The sequence below is a fragment of the Chelonia mydas genome, chromosome 7 (assembly GCF_015237465.2).
Source record: "Chelonia mydas isolate rCheMyd1 chromosome 7, rCheMyd1.pri.v2, whole genome shotgun sequence".
NCBI lineage: Eukaryota > Metazoa > Chordata > Testudines > Cheloniidae > Chelonia > Chelonia mydas.
In genome coordinates, this window is record NC_057853.1 from 18,800,617 (window position 1) to 18,821,672 (window position 21,056).

The 21,056-nt window shown below is 43.6% G+C and overlaps 1 protein-coding gene across 8 annotated transcripts in view; it reads right to left on the reverse strand.

Moving 5' to 3' along the window:
- The window catches only part of TMCC1 (transmembrane and coiled-coil domain family 1), a 198,636-nt gene that overhangs the window by 59,105 nt on the left and 118,475 nt on the right, over nt 1-21,056 (reverse strand). The window contains exon 1 of one of the 8 annotated variants that reach the window (XM_043550842.1): nt 11,475-11,727. The exons of the other annotated variants lie outside the window; for them this stretch is intronic. Within the exon in view, the coding sequence (XP_043406777.1) occupies nt 11,475-11,504 (30 nt within the window). The 5' untranslated portion in view covers nt 11,505-11,727. Of the gene's footprint in view, nt 1-11,474; nt 11,728-21,056 lie in introns of those variants that run through there. 8 annotated transcript variants of the gene reach the window in all.

Genomic DNA, 21,056 nt, shown 5'->3' on the forward strand with positions numbered 1-21,056 from the left:
CCCACCTCCCTGCGCCCTCAATTAGAAACTAACTAATGCCACGGAACAGGCTTTAGATCCCTTCTAAGGGCTTGCTACGCAGGAAATAGGGTCAGAATAGCTATTCTGCACTAGCTTGTTAGGGGCTTATTCCTTCACCCACTTACTTCCCTGGTCCTTCTCGCATGAACAGAGAGCAACAATACCCGAAGTCCAAAGGTGCAAACAATTCAATGTTTATTGGGGTGAACTTCCAGCAAGCATGATTCCAGTTTCCTTCCTTAGTGTCCCCCTTCCCAGCTCTGACACCACGGAGCCTTACCTGTGTCCCTGTTCCCATTCCCCCCTTAGCAAAACATGATTCCAATTTCCCCACCCCCATTCCCCCCTTACTTCCTGAGTGACTGCAGACTATATAGTAAAACTTAAGTTCTGCTTAGCTACCTTAACCAATCATTTTACTGAAATTTAACTAACCAATCCTAACATATTGTAACATCATTATTTAACCAATTATATCCCACCACCTTAATTAATTTACACCCAGCAAAATTAACTATACAGCAAACAAAAACAATCACAGAACCAGACAGAGATTATACAAACAGAAAAGTGTGGACTACAGTGATAGAACAGAGAAATGAGGATTTCACATCCCAGCTATTGATAAGTGAGTTCTTGCCAAACAGAATGCTATCAAACTAAGTTTCCTTTTACATTTTCTTCCCTTTCTCTGAAGGTAATAGGTATACAATCCTGTCCTGATAATGCCTAACAGCCCAAGAGCACCTTATTTCAATGTGACTAGTTTGGAATGTGAGGATGTGACCGTTCGCTTCCCAGCTTATGGCTGCCTCTGCTGTTTAGCCAAAGGCCTTAGCCTAAGAACAGGGCATCAGATTGTCACAGTAAGAGAAGGCCCTTACACTGGCAGACAGCGATTTTGATTCTTTTATACCTCTATAACTAGCTAAGTAATAAGAATACACCTAAATTCTTAGCGTATAGGCCTTTACAGACAGGCCTGAATATCTATGTCCTAACATAGCTCCTTGTGTGAACACTTATTCTACACTAAGGGTATGTCTACAGTACGAAATTAGGTCGAATGTATAGAAGTCAATTTTTTAGAAAGCGATTTTATACAGTCAGTTGTGTGTCTCCCCACTAAGCGCATTAAGCCGGCCGAGTGCGTCCACAGTACAGAGGCTAGCGTAGACTTTCGGAGCACTGCACTGTGGGTAGCTATCCCACATTTCCCGCAATATCCGCTGCACATTAGAATTCTGTGTTAAGCTCCCAATGCCTGATGGGGCAAAAACATTGTCGCAGGTGGTTTTGCGTACATGCTGTCAGTTGCCCCTCCCTCTGTGAGAGCAACAGCAGACAATCGTTTTGCACCTTTTTTCTGTGTGGGCACCATACTGATTTCAGCAGATGGTGCAGTAGGACTGCTCACCGTCGTCATCGAACCACTGCTTCCGCTGCCACTCTGCTCTCCTGATGCTAGGAATCCACCTCGCAAGTCCTCTATATGTCCATCGTCATCCACTGCTTCCGCTGGCACTCCGCTCTCCTGGTGGTCTCACAGGGCTGCTTCCACTGCAACTCTGCTCAGCTTGCAATACCACGGCAAGCGTGCAGCCCTCTCAGCTGTTGTGTTCTGGCAGCAAACGGTGCAGTAGGTCTGCAAACCATCGTCATTTAACAACCACTTCTGCTGCCACTCTGCTCTCCTGGTGGTCTCACAGGGCTGCTTCCGCTGCAACTCTGCTCGGCTGCTCTTGTCTCGCCATACCACGGCAAGCGTGCAGCCCCCTCAGCTGTTGTGTCCTGGCAGCAGACGGTGCAGTAGGTCTGCAAAACTGGTCATCCAACCACCGCTTCCCTTGCAACTCTGCTCTCCTGCAGACGCCATACCATGGCAAGCATGGAGCCCGCTCAGATCACCGCGGCAGTTATGAGCATTGTAAACACCTCGCGCATCATCATGAAGTATTTGCAGAACCAGGACCTGCAAAAGCAGGTGAGGAGGCAATGGCAGCGTGGTGACGAGTGCACCATCCTGGTGGCAATGGGGCAGGCTCATGCCGTGGAATGCCGATTCTGGGCCCAGGAAACAAGACAGACTGGTGGGACCGCATAGGTGAGGGAAGGACAAGGCCACACTGCACTTCAAAACTTATTGAAAGCCAGCCTTCTGTTGCTTGGGCAGTTCTCTGGGCTGGAGTGGTTGGGTGCCCAGAGTGCGTCCCCTCCCCCCCACGCTCTTGGGCGTCTGGGTGAGGAGGCTATGGAACTTGGGGAGGAGGGTGGTTGATTACACAGGGGCTGCAGTGGCGGTCTGTGCTTTTCCTGCACCTCAACCATATGCCGGAGCATATCAGTTTGATCCTCCAGTAGCCTCAGCATTGCATCCTGCCTCCTCTCATCATGCTGCCACCACCTTTCCTGTTGCTCCAGCCATCTGTCCTCACGTTCATTTTGTGCTTTCCTGGACTCTGCCATTGTCTGCCTCCACGCATTCTGCTGGGCTTTTTCAGTGCGGGAGGACTGCATGAGCTCAGAACATTTAATCGCGAGTGTGTTTTTTTCACCTTCTTATCTGCACTAGCCTCTAGGATGGAGATGCTGGTGGCAGCATTGAAACATTTGCAACTGCAGGAGGAAGAAAAGGGAGAGTAAAATTGAAAAAGACACACTGGCCATTTAAAAGGAGGGGCTGATGTTTTCAGGTTAACGTGCAGCACAAACCCAACTAACCCCCCCTCCCACCCCCAGACACCCAATTCTCTCTGGGATGATTGCTTCACCCCTCCCCCCACCGCGTGGCTAACAGGGGGGATGATTTCTTTTCAGCCACAGGCAAACAGCCCAGCAGGAACAGCCACCTCTGAATGTCCCCTTAATAAAATTCCTCTACTTCAACGAGGTGACCATGAATATCACCACTCTCCTGAGGATAACAGAGAGATAAAGAATGGATGGAGCTTGAATGCCAGCAAACACTGGGACCACACGCTGCCATGCTTTCTTATGCAATGATTCCAGACTACGTGCTACCGGCCTGGCATGGTAAAGTGTCCTACCATGGAGGATGCAACAAGGCTGCCCTCCCCAGAAACCTTTTGAAAAGGCTTTGGGGGTACCTCCAGGGGAGCTTCATTGAGATGTCCCTGGAGGATTTCCGCTCCATCCCCAGACACGTTAACAGACTTTTCCAGTAGCTGTACTGGCTGCGAATGCATCCCAAGACTTCAGGGCAAATTAATCATTAAACACGCTTGCTTTTAAACTGTGTATTATATTTACAAAGGTAAACTCACCAGAGGTGCCTTCTCCGCCTTCAAGGTCTGGGAGCCCGGGTTGGGAGGGTATTGGCTCCAGGGTGACAAACAGTTCCTGGCTGTCGGGGAGAACGGTTTCTCTGCTTGCCTGGTGTATGCTATCATCTTCCTCGTCCCCCAAATCCTCATCCCTGTTGTGTGAGACTCCCTTGCACGAGTCCACATACAGGTGTGGGGTAGTTGTAGGGGCACCCCCTAGAATTGCATGCAGCTCATCATAGAAGCGGCCTGTCTGGGGCTCTGACCCCGAGCGGGCATTTGCCTCTTGGGTTTTTTGGTAGGCTTGCCTGAGCTCCTTAAGTTTCACAAGGCACTGCTGCGGGTCCCTGTGATATCCTCTGTCCTTCATGTCCTGGGAGATTTTTTCAAAAATTTGGCATTTCATCTTTTGGAACGAGTTCTGATAGCATGGATTCATCTCCCCATACAGTGATCAGATCCAGTACCTCCTGTTCAGTCCACGCTGGAGCTCTTTTGTGATTCTGGGACTCTATGGTCATCTCTGCTGATGAGCTCTGTGTGGTCATGCCACGGTGGCCAAACAGGAAATGAAATTCAAAAGTTCGCGGGGCTTTTCCTGTGTACCTGGCCAGTGCATCCGAGTTGGGAGTGCTGTCCAGAGGGGTCACAATGGAGCACCATGGGATTGCTCCCAGAGACCAATACTGTTGAATTGCGTCCACACTAACCCAAATTCGACCCAGCGATGTCAATTTCAGCACTAATCCCCTCGCAGAAATCGATTTTAAGAGCCCATTAAGTCGACAAAAATGGCTTCATTGTGTGGACGGATGCAGGGTTAAATCGATCTAACGCTGCTAAATTCAACCTAAACTTGTAGTGTAGACCAGGGCTAAATGTACCTTTCTGCAGTTTAGTTTAATCCATTTTGTAAGAAGATTAAGGCTAAAGTGCCAAAAAGTGCACACAGAGGGTTTGTCTACACAGCCCTGTAGTTTGGATTATGGGGGTGTGAACTGCAGTGTGCACTATTAGCATGCTGTACTGTAACACCCATATGATCACCGGAGGCATGAACTAAAAAGGAACTTACCTTAACAGAAACAGGTATCTTGTTTCGCACCTGTGGTGTCCACATGGGGGAATTACGGTGGGGTCACGCTAATGAGTGCTGCAATTCACTCCCCTCCCTCCAGAATCCGAACTACCGGGCTGCAGAGTCATAGCTTTAGCACAGAAAAGGAGTACCTGCAGGAAAGCTAACACAGAATAGCTATTGTGCTTTAAATTCTCAACATAGCTTATTTTGCTATAGTTTCCCCATGAAGACAATGCCTACATTTCTTTTGGAACCTATTTAAATGCAACTGTGGATGTTCTCATTTTTCCTACAGAAGGATATAATTTTTTAATCCCACTAAAAAGCCTTTCATATAAACCGGTGAAATTCATTGCCACAAGATATTTAACACAATAAAAATGAAATTCCTCTTCCACAGACTTTCCTCTGTCACCTTTCCACTTCATTGGATGCTCTAGTATTATGCAATGGGGCAAATAGGAGAACCTGATTTATAGTACCTTTTTTATGCTCATCGTTATGGGTACTCTATTTTAGCTTCAATACTTATCATAGTTAGCACCCAATTCCAAAATTGAGCAATCAAATTGCTATGTTACCCAATTTCCATTTCAGGTATATTTTTAAGGGTTCCTATTTAGATAAGCAAGTTGAAAATGAGTCCATAGTCTTTAAACTTCAAAAACTAAAACAGTTAAGTTACAGTTGACCTTTTCATTGGGACTGAAAGACTGCTAACCTACCAGAGCCATCCTGTATACATTCTTTCCATCCTTCCTCACAAGCAAGTAATTCTTTACACTGTACAACACAAAACAGGGGTTTAAAGCATACTTTGTAATGTCACCATGGATCTCACAGAAGCCACAGTCAAGACTAGATGCCCAGTCCATCCGTATAAATGACTACATATTATTCTAATAGTGCCAGGGACTTACAGTTACCGATAAAGTTGCAACTTAACACACTACAGTGATGGGATGAAGTATTTCCGAATAGGTTTAATCTTTCATTTCTATCCTAGATATTTTTGAAATATCCTTCATTGTGGAGTCTAAACATAATTCTAATTGATATGGATTGTGCTCTGCTCCTCTAATAGAGACTTGCCATAATATTATATTTTACTAGAGTTACTAGAGGGAAACGAAGACTGTTTCAGTTTCTGAATTCACTGATCGTCTAAAGGAGGCACAGAGCAGAGTGAATGCTCTAAGACAGTGGTTCTCAAACTTTTTTTTTTTTTCCGCAGACCACTTGAAAATTGGTGAGGTTCTCGGTGGACCACTTAATTATCTTTCCAAATGTTGTTTGTACCGTTAGCTAACTATTGTAAAGCGCTATATTAAAAAAACTTAATTAAAAGTTTTTTTGTTCTACAAATAAAAAAACACAACTCATTTTAGTATCAGTAGTCTTACCTTTCTAACGCGATGGATGTGCCCTCTCTCCCCCGCCACAAAGCTGAGGCTCGGAAGGCAGGCTCTCTCTCCCTGGCAACTGCAGCCCTGGAGCTGGGGAAAGTCACCTCTTTCTCTGGCTGCCGCAGCCCTGCATGTCCCAAATTCCCCCCACCCCCTCTTCTCAGCCCACTGCCCCCTCCCACCTACCCTCTATATCCCCCAAGGCCACCACCTCACCTTATATCTGTGTCTTCTCCAGGGTCCAGGCACCTAATTAGTGGGGCCACGCCTGTGCAGCTCCACTAATAAGGTGGGTGGCCCTTCATTCTCTCATGTGCAGCCACCCAGGCACGCACCTTAAAGGGAACTATCCGCGGACCACCTGAATGGAGCTCTCAGACCACTGGTGGTCTGCGGACCAGAGTCTGAGAACCTCTGCTCTAAGACAAGGAAGCAAAAATCGCCCTACAATCAATTAAAGCTCCTGGGCTGTGTGCAGTGTAGTTTACATTCATGAATACTGCTCAGATTTGCTTAAAAGTAAGTAACTAGAGAATTTTCTAATCAAGTAAAAATAAAATGCTCCCAGAAAGTCTTTCATGATTCTAAAGGAGTACCATGCCCCTGCCAAAGATTATGGAGCCAGAATTCCCATGCAAAGCATCAGTACAGGGTTTATTTTTTTTTCTGTTGCACTAGTTAATGTTCACATGACTGCTGTTTTACCAACAATGGACTGGGCTAAAAACACTGCGTAAGTGAAAATCTGAAGCAACAGATCATTTTGTTAGATATACAGCATAACATTGGTACCCGCAGAGCAAATCTCTACAAAAATATTACTAGCAGGAAGACTAATGAAACCTTTACGTCAGCAAGTAATTTTCACATTAACCAAAGTCCATTTGCCAGAGTTGCTCACTGTAATTAAACTAACATTTGATTAAGACCATGCATTAGTTGCTAATAACTTCATGCCAGTCTAAAAAGGATCTACGATGAGCTGTAAATTAGCCATGAATGAATCATCTAGAAAGACTCCATTACCTCAGATTACAAAAACCAAGCATGTGAATTTAAACTATAAACTAGGACACTGATTACACAGAGAATATCAGAAAATTTTGTTGCTGTTGTAAAACTTCAGAGATAGTGTTCAGTGCTAAGTATTGATCAGAATCTCTTTGACAGCCTATTGCATAATCCAAACACTGGCCATGTAAAGTCAGTGACTGGCATACAGTAATTTCTCTTCAAATTTTTCTTTCAAAAAAAAGATTAGGAATAATTTGCAAGACTTCATTGCTGAATTAATCCCCAACGTGGCCTAATTGCTAAACTCAGGGCTGGTCTACACTCGGAATTTACATTGGCATAGATACGTCTCTCAGGCATGGGGGAAAAAAAATCAACCTCCCCCACCCCAAGAGATGTAACTATGCCAACCTAACCCCTGGTGTAGATAGCACTAGGCTGGTGGAAGAATTCTTCTGTCGACAAAGTTACCTTTTCTGGGAGATGCATTACCTATGCCAAGAGGAGAACAGCTGGCTGTGCCGCTGTAGCAGTTTAAGCATAGACACGGCACCCTGAACGGAGGGTCTTATCCCAGAAGCGTATGAAGTTTCACCTGACTAACTAGTGACATGGACAAAAGCCTCTGATAGAAGTTGACAATAAGATCAGCTATTACCAGCGATCTGTTAAAACTCAATTCACTGACAGAGGTTCCATCCCATTCTCACTAACTGTTGACTGGCCCTCAGATTATCTAAAATGTATGTTTCTTTTCTGTTTTTCTTTAACCCTTTCCTCCTCCACCAGTCTTTCCCTGAAATATGCACCCTCTTCATCCCACATAACTGTTGGTCCACAGGGCAAAGTGTAGATGAAGTTAAATGCAAGCAAGACACATTCGTGACAAAGAAGAGATTTCTAAAATGATGTATGTGGAATTAAGATGCTGATAAAGGAGGAGACATCAGGTTTTACTTCTCTCTCCTCACTCTCCATGTCAGGACAGTTTTCAATACTATGGATTAGTGAACAAGAACATTGTCTCCAACTGGTTTGAATCCCACCTCTTCAAATGCTTCCCTCTCATTTACGGGTTAGGCTTTAAGTCTTCCCCTCTCTTATGGAATAGCATGAAAGTTCTGTTCTTGGCTCTGTACTCTTAACCATCTTCCATCTTCCTCTGGGATATCTCCAAACTAGTTTCATCCTTGGTTACCTGTTCTGTTCCCCCATCCGCTTGTGAGCTTTGGAGTGTATCAACCACAACTTACTGCATGCTTTATGAGAAAGTCTTCCTTTAGGTAAAAAGTCCTTTGGTCTGACTGTCATTCTCATCTCCACTCTCAAGGTCAGAAATCTTTGGAGTCATCTTTGACCATGAAATGCCTTTTTCTCTTACAGCTTTCTTGCAGATATCTTATCTCTGGAAAATTGCCAGAACTTCTTACGCCCCCTTCTGAAATCTTTACCATCCATTCATCATGATTTTCTAAGGCCAGGTCTACACTACAGACTTGTATTTTACAGTCTTATATAGCTACCACTTCTTAGGGAGATGGGTTAACCATGGCATGGGAGAAGCTCTCCTGTTAGCGCAGTAGAGTCTTCAATAAAGCGCTATGGTGGTGCAAATACACCAGTGCAAGCACTCCACTTGCATGTGAAGGCAAGCCCTAAATCCCAGTTCTGCCCCAAGAAAGCATCCTCAGTGCTGTGGCCACACTCCTTTCACTCCAGGAGGAAGCAGCAGCAGCAGCTCACCTTTAGGGTACGTCTACACAGACAAGAAAAATCCATGGCTGGCCTGTGCCAGCCAACTCGGGATTGTGGGGCTCAGGCTGCAGAGCTGTTTCATTGCTGCATAGCCCTCCGGGCTTCGGCTAGTGCCCGGGCTCTAGGAGCCCGCTGGGTAGGAGAATCCCAGAGCCTAGGCCTCAGCCCAAGCCTGGAAGTCTACACAGCAACAAAACAACCCCTCAGCCCTAGCCCAATTTGGCTGGCACAGGCCAGCTGCAGGTTTTTCTTTGCTGTGTAGACATACCCATAGAGTACAAATACTTGTTATTGTTTCCTGTCTAGCTCTAAATCCAATTCTAAATGATCTTACACTCTTTATGAGGGTGTGCTGCATTTTATGTCTGGCTACCAGATCAACACACTCCCTGCATCCTCAAACCGGTTCTCCTATTTTGGTCTCCTTTAAGTTCCCTTCCCACAATTTTCCAAAACAGGAAAGAAGGGTGCTCTTACTACAGCTTCTTCCACATCCCTGGAACAACTTCCCCTCCTGCCACCCTACAAACAATGAAGTCACTTCTCGTTTTAAATATGGTGTTTAAATATTTCCTTCTGATTTTAGTTTATGATCATCTCTCCATAGTGTTTCACGGTACCATGTACAAAAGCATAGGGTAATGTGAGCTAGCAAACAGTGAGTCACACTGGATATTACACTCTCTCTGCAAAACCAGACTACAGTTCACATTGACTATTTGGCAGATTATCAACTAGATCCACAGGATTAGAACTAATACTATGGCTTCAAATTGAGACTAATCCCCAGAGTGAATAGCATGTGTCACCAATATAAGGGAGCTGTAAATTCCTGTTTTGTAATGGCCATGTTGTTCATTGCTATCTGCCTTGTCCTGTGCTGAGACTTCTTAGTGACCTAGTATAAGAATCTCAGAACTGCAACACCAAAGATAAACATTTTCTTAATGCACAGATCCCAACTCTGGAATTATTTTCAGCAATAAAATGATTTTCCTTCCTTTAAAGGTGACCTGCAAAGTGCTCCCCCGTCCCTTTTTCTTCTAAACTTTAGAAATATGAGGACTGCAAAGGATGATCTTTCTTGATGTTGAGAGAACTATTAGTAGCAGTAGGCTGTTTACTGAGAGATCTCAGTTGAATGGAATGAAGGTGCTGAATCTTTTAACAAAAACTTCCTTAGTCAAAAGATGACTCACTAAATTACATAGGTATCACCAAAAAGATTTTAGCAGATGGATTGAAAGGTCCTTCCCCCTCTAAACAACTCAGCTTTCATTAGTCTCTCACACTAGTTCTCCAGCCAGAGCCTGCCAGCCTAGACATCATCTGAATTTCTAATTCAAAACACCAAAACAATTATTTTTTAAATTTTCAGGCCTTCTTTATAAATCATAAAAAACAATATGCACAAGCCCAATTTCTTTCTTTGCAAGTCACCTTTGGGGTTGTAACGGCTCAACTTTCTAGTCTGGTGATTTATCAGAGCAATATAAAAGAAAGCATACTCAAATAAAAGCAAATAGTTTAAATGCTTTGGCTATTTTCACATTCTGTCCCAACAAAGCAGCTCTGTGCTCCGCAAGCAAGAACACAGAGGCCAATACAGTATGTCATTTTCATTCCTATGGATCTCCATTTATTTGCAGCCACTCCTCCACCCCTCCCTCTCTGACATTTCTTGATACAAGTTGTAGTTGGATGTTAAGCTAGATGCAGCCACAGCAGGCTGACCTTTTATAACCTCTGAACAAATGGAGATGTGTCAGTATTGCTGACTCAAAAGAAGGAGCATAAAAAACCCAACTGTTTCAAACAAAGCTTACACTGAAAACATTAACTGTTAAGACAGAAAATAAATTAAGTTTAAACTCACTGTGTGGAAAAATCTTTATTTGGATCCCACAAACTAGTAAACATTGAGTATTTTCACTGCCAGTAGCATTAACAGACAATTTGAGTTACTGCAAAAATAACTTAATCTTCATCTAGTTTTAAGAAGACAATACTACTTGCCAGGAGTTGGAGAAGCATCACTGTTCTATTGTTCAAGCACCTGGTTTCAAAGTCATCCATAAAGACTGCTTGTAAAACCAGGACACAGGTGGAGGGACGCCAGAAGAGGTAGATTCTTGGCTTGAAGAGGAAGGAGCTATGTGAATAAACTGCCTACATAAGAATAGATTTTATGCTATTTAAAAAAAAACAATCCTAAATATTAATGCAAGTATATTTGCTTCTTCTGGACTTACTGGCAGGCAAATCTGTGCTTGGCATTTTTTGTCCAATTCTGAACATTCTATGCTGCCTGAGACGCAAGTTCAGCATCTCTGCTGCGTACTGCTGCAGAAAAGTCTGACTTCAGCTATCAAGGGAAAAAAAAGTCACTTACCGTAGCCGAAACAGCCCTAACAAGGAGCCAAAAGACAAGGACCTTTTGAATTAAAAATGATTTCTAATAAGTCATGGAACCAAAACAGCTTTATTTTGCACACGAGCCACTTCTCATCACGAGAGCCACCCACACAGTAAAACTGAACAAACCTTTCAAAAACAAGTAGTCCATCAATAGCACAATTGGTTTTCTAGTTTTTAATACTCAGAGTTGGGGCAACAACAGATACGGCAATATACAAGTTTCAAGTCTCTCTCCTCAAAAATCCAAAGAAATTAAGAAATGTGGTTATTTAGTCACACAAGGGAAAGTACATGATATTTATTTAATTTTGTTTCATTCATAGTAGTAAATAGCAGCTATTATACAGAATTTTAGAGCGCAAATACCAAAGTTGTAAGCGGTGATTGACAGAAATGCTGAGCCTAGATATTCATTGCCTATTCATGTCTATCTAGTAAACTAGCCATATTTACAACTCAATATCATCACATTTGAGGAGAAAAGAAAAAACATACTGTTTCAGAAGAAGTCATTGAGGTTTCCATACTGGTTCTGAAGTAAGTGAAGGAATTTGCAGTCTACGCAAATGCCTCTCCTTAGCTTGAACATGCTGTACTATGGAATGAGGTTAGCAGAGACAGGCTCCAGCCATGCTGGGCTGAATTCTACCCTGACAAAGCAGTGTCACTGTAATATGAAACAGGAGTACCCTGTGTATGTTGGCAAAAGCCCTGAATGGATATTCTAGAAATCAACAGCAACTCCAAACAAGTGAACTGTCCTTGTCACATGAACACATCACAAACGTTTCTGAGCCCACTAAAAATACTTCCAGTCACTGACAGAGACAGGAGGAGATCTGAAGTTAGGCTCCTGGTCTCTGAAAATGAATAAAGCAAGAGGGAAGGTGCTTCTTGCCAACCTGAAAGTGATCAGGGCAGATATAAAAAAGTTTTATAAAGGGGGAAGAAATAACGTTTTGTTAAAACATAGGTAGTGTCAAATGATCAGAGCACAGGTCTGAAAGCCAGAGCTCCTAAATCCTCACCCCACATTTTACATCAGTTTCATCTAGGAAATGTGGGCAAACTGTATCCTCTGCCTTAGTTTCTCCATCTATAAAGGGGGCGCCGGGGGAGAGAAAGAGATTCTTTACTTCCCGGGACCTTTAACAGATGCAGAAATGAGAAATCAAGTAGATTTAAGCACCTACAGCGTGGAAAGTTGTGAATTACATGGACAAGTTTGGCAAACAAAACCACCGTCACCCCTTCTGCCAGAACTGAAAATATTAAGCTATTTATAATCAAAGCATTTATGGAAAGCTTTGAATGGCTGAAAATGGGGCCATTGAGTGCGGTAAAACCAGCGCTAATCTCAGTCTTTTTCACTACCCAATTGGACAGAGGCTGCAAGTACATCTGCAATGACCTCTTCTGGGCAATCTAGAAACTACACCAACAAGCTCTTGGAACCAACTTCCAGTCCTCCTTTGCCAGGATGTTAACTGTACCCATAAGGTCTTAATTCTGAGGAAGACGGAACAGAATAGATTCTGAGGGCTCTAACATGGATACAGACCTCTTCCAAGAGGAAAGGGATTTAGACAAGAACTGTATCCTCTTAACTAGAAGACTAATGGATGCCTTGTGTGTTTTAGGGGATTATTAGTTGAAAGTAAGGCAGTGACTTATAATCATTTTGGGGGGCTCATGGTCAGCTGCTCAATGATAAATGACCTTCAAATAACCCCTCCAAAGGGCAGACCCACCCCAAGGGAGGAACTTATTTTAAGACACGTTAATTTATTTGTCCAGACAGTACCAGAACACAGCGTCTGTGTTCAGTTAATTGCTAATCAGCTTGGCTGTCAGTAATGTATGCAATCAAAGGATGGAAGTGGGTATCAGTGCCAAGAGAACATAGTGCATTATACACTTTTCTCATTCAAGAGCATGTCACCAGCTCTGTGGATAGGCCATATACTGTTCATCTCAGGGCTTGTAACCATTATCTACTTCACAGTGGTTCCAACAAACTTTTGAAGTGCACACATTCAGCTCCTTGGAAAGCTCCACACCACGGTATACTCTGATGCCCAGCTAATTATTCCCACCAATCAAATTTCCACATTTGGTAAGCATCTCTGCCAAATAGTAACATGAGCAATTGCCCCAATTTAGGGAAACAAATATTGGAAGACAGGTAATATCTTCACAGAATGGATAGATTGAGCTATAACTTGAGTGTTAACCCTGACTTGACTCCGTCCACACACAAAAATCTCTAGCTCAAGTTAAGTGGAGCTTTAAGCTTGAGTTAACTGGCCAGTTAAGGGTGGTGGGGTTGGGTTTTGAAGCTCGAGTGATGCTGATGCTCAAGTTAGTAATGCAGTTGTGATGCAACAGCTCAAGTTACAAACTCATCAGCAGCTAATACAATCATTCAGGGTAGTCTACACTCAGACACCTGCAGTTGGCCCATACCAGCTGACTTGGGTTTGCAGGGCTTAGGCTAAGGGGCTGTTTCATTGTAGTGTAGATGTTTGGGCTTGGGGACCCTCCCACCTCGCAGTGTCTTAGAACCCAGGCTCCAGCCCGAGCCTCGAAGTCTACACCACAATGAAACAGCCCCTTAGTCTGAGCCAGCTGGCATGGGCCAGCCACAGTTGTCTAACTGCAGTTACACACACTCTCATTTTAACTCGTGTTGTTTTGAAGTGTGGCCTCTCTCACTGAAGGTAGGCTATCTTGAGTGCAGTAACAGACGTGTACTAAGTTGTGCTAACATTGCAGTGAAGACAAGCCCAGGAACACCATCAGAAAACCTTCACACATAACTGATGACTCAAAAAACCATGGGCTTGGAATATCAAGCACATGGGTTTTCCCCATGTCAAAACACAAGCCTGATCTTTTGCCTCACCTTCTACCTTTTCTGGGTTTTACAGGTCTTAGAAGAAGTGAGAAATGGCACTTCTGTCATAGTGGTAACCACCTTCTACTATTCCACAGCAATCTCCGCAGGATGATCAAGGATGAAGTTGCTGAACTTTGAAGGGAACCTCATCCTGTCTCACTGCCCAGATGCTGTTTGGCCAATCCTTCAGGGCAGGCTCTTCATTTTACAATGTGCTGAAATGCCTTTCACCTCTGTCCCCAGTTGGCTAGATTTTAATATTTCTAGCCAATTAGAAATGTAAACACTGGTGGTTTAGATCAGGAAGCTCTAAATATCTCTGTATGAACAAAGGGTATTTAAAACATGTTATAAACAGCTATTACAGCAAATTAAAAGTGCTGTTAGTATAGCTTACACTGGTATGTTTCCATGGTCTAACAAAATAAATTATCCATCCCAATTAAAGTAACTATTCCTCTCATCCCACTTTGCAGATCATGAGCAGTTCAGTTTTAATGACCGCCTTGGTAAGAAGGTGACTTACCCAAGATGCAGCTGTTTCTCAGAAGTTAGTGCTGTACGCTGTAGAAGATTAGAGTCTGAGCAGGTGGCTACAGAAGCTTTTGGGATAGTGAACAACAAGACGACAAGTGAATATCCCTTAAACTAAACATTCCTATATTCCGTGGGTATAAATATCCACCCATTGTAACCATCCCTCAATTCCATTCTCTACAAACCACACCCCCAGACAGGATTTGATCCGACTGCTGGATCTAGTAGCCTGGAGTATTTCTGTATGAGACTATATTTAGTCGTCTTTGCTGACAGATCTATAGTCCTCTTGTATCTTCAAGAAAACAATCTGACCTGAAGCCTTATGTTCTTTGATAGAAATATATGATCTGCAAGTTTATGACTCCTGGATCAGTAGATGGGATGAAGTCTGCTACTGTGCGTATTTTAAAGATCCTTATTTGGAACCAGAAGAGGCCTTAGGTGATGGAGCTGGCCTGCAAGGGCACAGAGAGTATCAGGATCCCTCAGCCAACAGAGTCTCCTGAATAAGGAACACCCAAGTCTTTAGCTCTTCTTCTTGGCTCACCATAACAGAAAACCATGCAAGACTTTGTACTGCAATACTTGATTTGTTTGGCGCAAAGAAAGGGAGAGAAACAGTGGGGCAGAGACCAGGATTAGTTCAAATACTGTGTCTCTGCTCACATACAGAGAGCAGGATGGGGCAACTCAGAAGGGCCCAGACACATGCAGAACTATATCTGAAGAAGCGTTCCAAGTAGCTCAAAAGCTTCTCTCTTTCACCCTCAGAAGCTGGTCCAATAAAAGATATTGCCTCACCGACCTTGTCTCTCTAAAATCCTGGGCACCAACATGGTTATACCACCACAGCAAATTAGTGTTTGGCAGCTACTAGCCAGGCTACTCAGTAGCTGTTTCTGAAGCTGTACAGGAAGTTTTCGAAGTCAGCCAGCCACCACACAGGTCACACACCCAGTTACCCTCTCAGAGCATCTTGAGGGATGGCTGGAAGATTCTAAATATAGACAGCCCTATGAACTCAGAGGCTGATTGATGCGAGACCAAGAGATGTGTGATGTGAAGGCTGGGTGGGTCATTACTTTGGATACAGGCTGCCGATTTCCGTTTCACCACTAATGTAGGACCAGTCAACTATTAACTCAAGGGCTGGAATGATGCAAGCTGTGGAGATCCCGACTGTTTATTTCCCAACAGGGTTTTGAAGAGTTTAAAAGGATTGTGATGCTCCCATTCTTCTCAAGCTGTGAAGAGATGAGGTGACACTATATATTATGGTCACTCTATAAAGACTGAAATAATTCTGTAAGATCAGAGGGGAATGTGTATGTATGTGCATATGCATGCTAAAAGTGGAGAAATCTATGCAAGGAACACTAGCAGACTTACTGCCTAGCAGTTTTTGTTTAAAAGTTAGCCATAGTATTCCAAATACTATTTAAAATGCTTTATACTACTTATAATAAAATCTTAAATGCACACAAATTAAGAAACTATGTGGCAGTCCCTTTCAAGTCTACTGAGAATTAACAACACATACGTAAAGCCATGATAAGTAAAACAGCCCTGAAGTTTAACTTTGTGTAACGGTTTCAGGAAAGTCCTAAAAAAGAGAGAATCCTTGTCTATGCTTCAGCCAAGAATTAAGCTGAGGTGCAGGAGACAGGGAGTGTAATAAAGTTATGCATAATATTGCCTCAACATTCCCCTAAACCTGTTACAAAACCTTTGAAAGAAAGTCCTTTGCAAAGGTGCTGCAAAGTTATAGGCCTGTAGTGACTCATTTTTGCAAGACAAGAGGATTTCTTGAACCCTATTATGGAAGCCAGGATATTTACACTTTTGGAAAATGGAATATTAGGCTTGAAGGACATGCACACAACCTCACATGTGATGCACTACTCAGGAAGGCTCCATGATTGCATGACCAGCCTCACAAGTATGGGTCTGAGAAGGCAACCTCATAATGGAGAAAAGACCTAGTCCTAGAGCGAAAGTGAATCTGCTGGCTATGGAGAGTAGCTCTGAACAACTAATTTATCTATCAGTGTTTGCCAGGAAGATAATAGCCATCTTCGGTAGCACAGTCTAGACAGTGGATGCCTGAAAGACGCCAAATCTTCTTAGGCTATGGGAAGTGTAATTCCCAGCACACACAGACATACATGCACTAGTTCTGCTTGAGTTAGTGCTTAAATATAGCAGTGGCACAGGTGGCAGCTCAGTCTAGCAGCTTAAGTATTTACCCAGGTGGTCAGACAGGATTGTACATGGATGGCCAGCCTAAGCCACCACAGCCTGGCCACACCACTATTTTTAGGCATTTGCTCAAACTGAGGAATTCCTGTGCTGGGAATTACATCTCCCAGTTGCTATGCAGACATACTCTTAAAAAAAAAAAAGTAAGTGGAGTGACATGGTGATTTCCATCCAAAGTATTCTATTTTCCAAAGGGGTAAATTCAGTGTGAGTCTTGCACAAGGTCATAGTGCTAGTCAGTGGCATATTAAAGGATGGCATCCAGGAGTCCTGACTTCCAGTCCCTGTTCTAACTCCTTAACAACTCTTTTTGGCTCAAAACCGGATTTTTCAAAGCAGAGAATATATTATGTCTACAAATATGTACTTGCTCCTTAACTTGAGAGTTTTCATCATAGCTATTAATGGGAATGGCTCCTTTGATTAGTTGAAAAGTTTAATCATAAACTTTAACAACTAAGAGTATACAAGAAAAATTACACACTTAAGCCTTACCCAGGAGAGTCAAAAGTGGTGCATGAAAATGCACTCTGAAAAGTTAGTCTGGTGCCTAATTCCACCGGGGTTGTCTTATGCTGTCAAAAATAGAACTAATTTCTACATTGGCAGATGGAGTTTCAATCAAAATATCCACTGATCCCACTTACATAATTGAAAGGCATTTTTCTCCAGCATAATGCATAAAATCTCTGCATAATGCATAAAAAAGCTTAATTTGTCTTTTTATAAATGTAATATAAACATTGGTTGCTAATTATTCAGTAATGACATTAATGGGAAGAAAAGGTTTATACCACTTTAAGTACTGCATAAGAAGCCTTTGCTGAAATATCATCAAGGCTGCCAAGATATCTACACCATTCTTTACCAACAGGCTATTTAATCCTTCAATTAATTAGCCCTTGGAACAGAGCTGTGGTTTAATCTAGAAATCAGGTTTGCTCAGAAAGGAAGCAGAAGAATTCATAGAATCATAGAATATCAGGGTTGGAAGGGACTTCAGGAGGTCATCTAGTCCAACCCCCTGCTCAAAGCAGGACCAATCCCCGATCAAATCATCCCAGCCAGGGCTTTGTCAAGCCTGACCTTAAAAACTTCTAAGGAAGGAGATTCTACCACCTCCCTAGGTAACGCATTCCAGTGTTTCACCACCCTCCTAGTGAAAAAGTTTTTCCTAATATCCAACCTAAACCTCCCCCACTGCAACTTGAGACCATTACTCCTTGTCCTGTCCTCTTCTACCACTGAGAATAGTCTAGAACCATCCTCTCTGGAACCACCTTTCAGGTAGTTGAAAGCAGCTATCAAATCCCCCCTCATTCTTCTCTTCCGCAGACTAAACAATCCCAGTTCCCTCAGCCTCTCCTCATAAGTCATGTGTTCCAGACCCCTAATCATTTCTGTTGCCCTTCGCTGGACTCTCTCCAATTTATCCACATCCTTCTTGCAGTGTGGGGTCCAAAACTAGACACAGTACTCCAGATGAGGCCTCACCAATGTCGAATAGAGGGGAACGATCACGTCCCTCGATCTGCTCGCTATGCCCCTACTTATACACCCCAAAATGCCATTGGCCTTCTTGGCAACAAGGGCACACTGCTGACTCATATCCAGCTTCTCGTCCACTGTAAACCCTAGGTCCTTTTCCGCAGAACTGCTGCCTAGCCATTCGGTCCCTAGTCTGTAGCTGTGCATTGGGTTCTTCCGTCCTAAGTGCAGGACCCTGCACTTATCCTTACTGAACCTCATCCGATTTCTTTTGGCCCAATCCTCCAATTTGTCTAGGTCCCTCTGTATCCTATCCCTGCCCTCCAGTGTATCTACCACTCCTCCCAGTTTAGTATCATCCGCAAATTTGCTGAGAGTGCAATCCACACCATCCTCCAGATCATTTATGAAGATATTGAACAAAACCGGCCCCAGGACCGACCCCTGGGGCACTCTACTTGACACCGGCTGCCAACTAGACATGGAGCCATTGATCACTACCCGTTGAGCCCGACAATCTAGCCAACTTTCTACCCACCTTATAGTGAATTCATCCAGCCCATACTACTTTAACTTGCTGACAAGAATACTGTGGGAGACCGTGTCAAAAGCTTTGCTAAAGTCAAGAAACAATACATCCACTGCTTTCCCTTCATCCACAGAACCAGTAATCTCATCATAGAAGGTGATTAGATTAGTCAGGCATGACCTACCCTTGCTGAATCCATGCTGACTGTTCCTGATCACTTTCCTCTCGTGTAAGTGCTTCAGGATTGATTCCTTGAGGACCTGCTCCATGATTTTTCCGGGGACTGAGGTGAGGCTGACTGGCCTGTAGTTCCCAGGATCCTCCTTCTTCCCTTTTTTAAAGATTGGCACTACATTAGCTTTTTTCCAGTCATCTGGGACTTCCCCCGTTCGCCACGAGTTTTCAAAGATAATGGCCAATGGCTCTGCAATCACAGCCGCCAATTCCTTTAGCACTCTCGGATGCAACTCGTCCGGCCCCATGGACTTGTGCACGTCCAGCTTTTCTAAATAGTCCCTAACCACCTCTTTCTCCACAGAGGGCTGGCCATCTACTCCCCATGTTGTGATGCCCAGCGCAGCAGTCTGGGAGCTGTCCTTGTTAGTGAAGACAGAGGCAAAAAAAGCATTGAGCACATTAGCTTTTTCCACATCCTCTGTCACTAGGTTGCCTCCCTCATTCAGTAAGGGGCCCACACTTTCCTTGGCTTTCTTCTTGTTGCCAACATACCTGAAGAAACCCTTCTTGTTACTCTTGACATCTCTTGCTAGCTGCAGCTCCAGGTGCGATTTGGCCCTCCTGATTTCATTCCTACATGCCCGAGCAATATTTTTATACTCTTCCCTGGCCATATGTCCAACCTTCCACTTCTTGTAAGCTTCTTTTTTATGTTTAAGATCCGCTAGGATTTCACCGTTAAGACAAGCTGGTCGCCTGCCATATTTACTATTCTTTCGACTCATCGGGATGGTTTGTCCCTGTAACCTCAACAGGGATTCCTTGAAATACAGCCAGCTCTCCTGGACTCCTTTCCCCTTCATGTTAGTCCCCCAGGGGATCCTACCCATCCGCTCCCTGAGGGAGTCGAAGTCTGCTTTCCTGAAGTCCAGGGTCCCTATCCTGCTGCTTACCTTTCTTCCCTGTGTCAGGATCCTGAACTCAACCAACTCATGGTCACTGCCTCCCAGATTCCCGTCCACTTTTGCTTCCCCCACTAATTCTTCCCTGTTTGTGAGCAACAGGTCAAGAAAAGCTCCCCCCCTAGTTGGCTCCTCTAGCACTTGCACCAGGAAATTGTCCCCTATGCTTTCCAAAAACTTCCTGGATTGTCTATGCACCGCTGTATTGCTCTCCCAGCAAATATCAGGAAAATTAAAGTCACCCATGAGAACCAGGGCGTGCGATCTAGTAGCTTCTGCGAGTTGCCGGAAGAAAGCCTCATCCACCTCATCCCCCTGGTCCAGTGGTCTATAGCAGACTCCCACCACTACATCACTCTTGTTGCTCACACTTCTAAACTTAATCCAGAGACACTCAGGTTTTTCTGCAGTTTCGTACTGGAGCTCTGAGCAGTCATACTGCTCCCTTATATACAGTGCTACTCTCCCACCTTTTCTGCCCTGCCTGTCCTTCCTGAACAGTTTATAACCATCCATGACAGTACTCCAGTCATGTGAGTTATCCCACCAAGTCTCTGTTATTCCAATCACGTCATAATTCCTTGACATCACCAGGACCTCCAGTTCTCCCTGCTTGTTAATTCTTGACTGTTAATCCTTAGTAACTTGAAATATGTGGCTAGAAAGCATGACAATGTAGTACTTGACACAATGTGGGATTTTTTTTCCCTCTTATGAGTTAAATACATAAAATATAATGCTTTTATGATAACTCAGACATGCCCCCTCTTCTGTATCACTGGTGGAATTTTTGAGAACTGTGTGAAGTTTTCCTTTTCAGTCTCTCTCGCCTATTCATCTCTTTGGGCAAGCTTCAAAAGGCCAGTATGTAAACAGAGGCTATCTCCATGAGGAATATTATAGCAACGACCACCTTACTTTTTTTTATTTCAGCATCTAAGATAAACAGCTATGTACTATTATATGCAGCTCCATTTGACCTATATCCAAGAACAATGTATTTTTCTTTGTTCCCATTCCCCTCCCTTCCAGTGTTCATAACTTCACTTTTTCACTTCATTTGTGAAGGATAGAGAGGATGAGGAATTAAAAAAACACAAACAGAGTTCGCACCCAACCTCACCCTTCACTATAGTGGGCCTCCCTGTAACCTCCTGTGTTACTATAACAAATTACTTAAAATAATCAAAAGGAAATTCATGGAGCTACAATGACCTCAATAC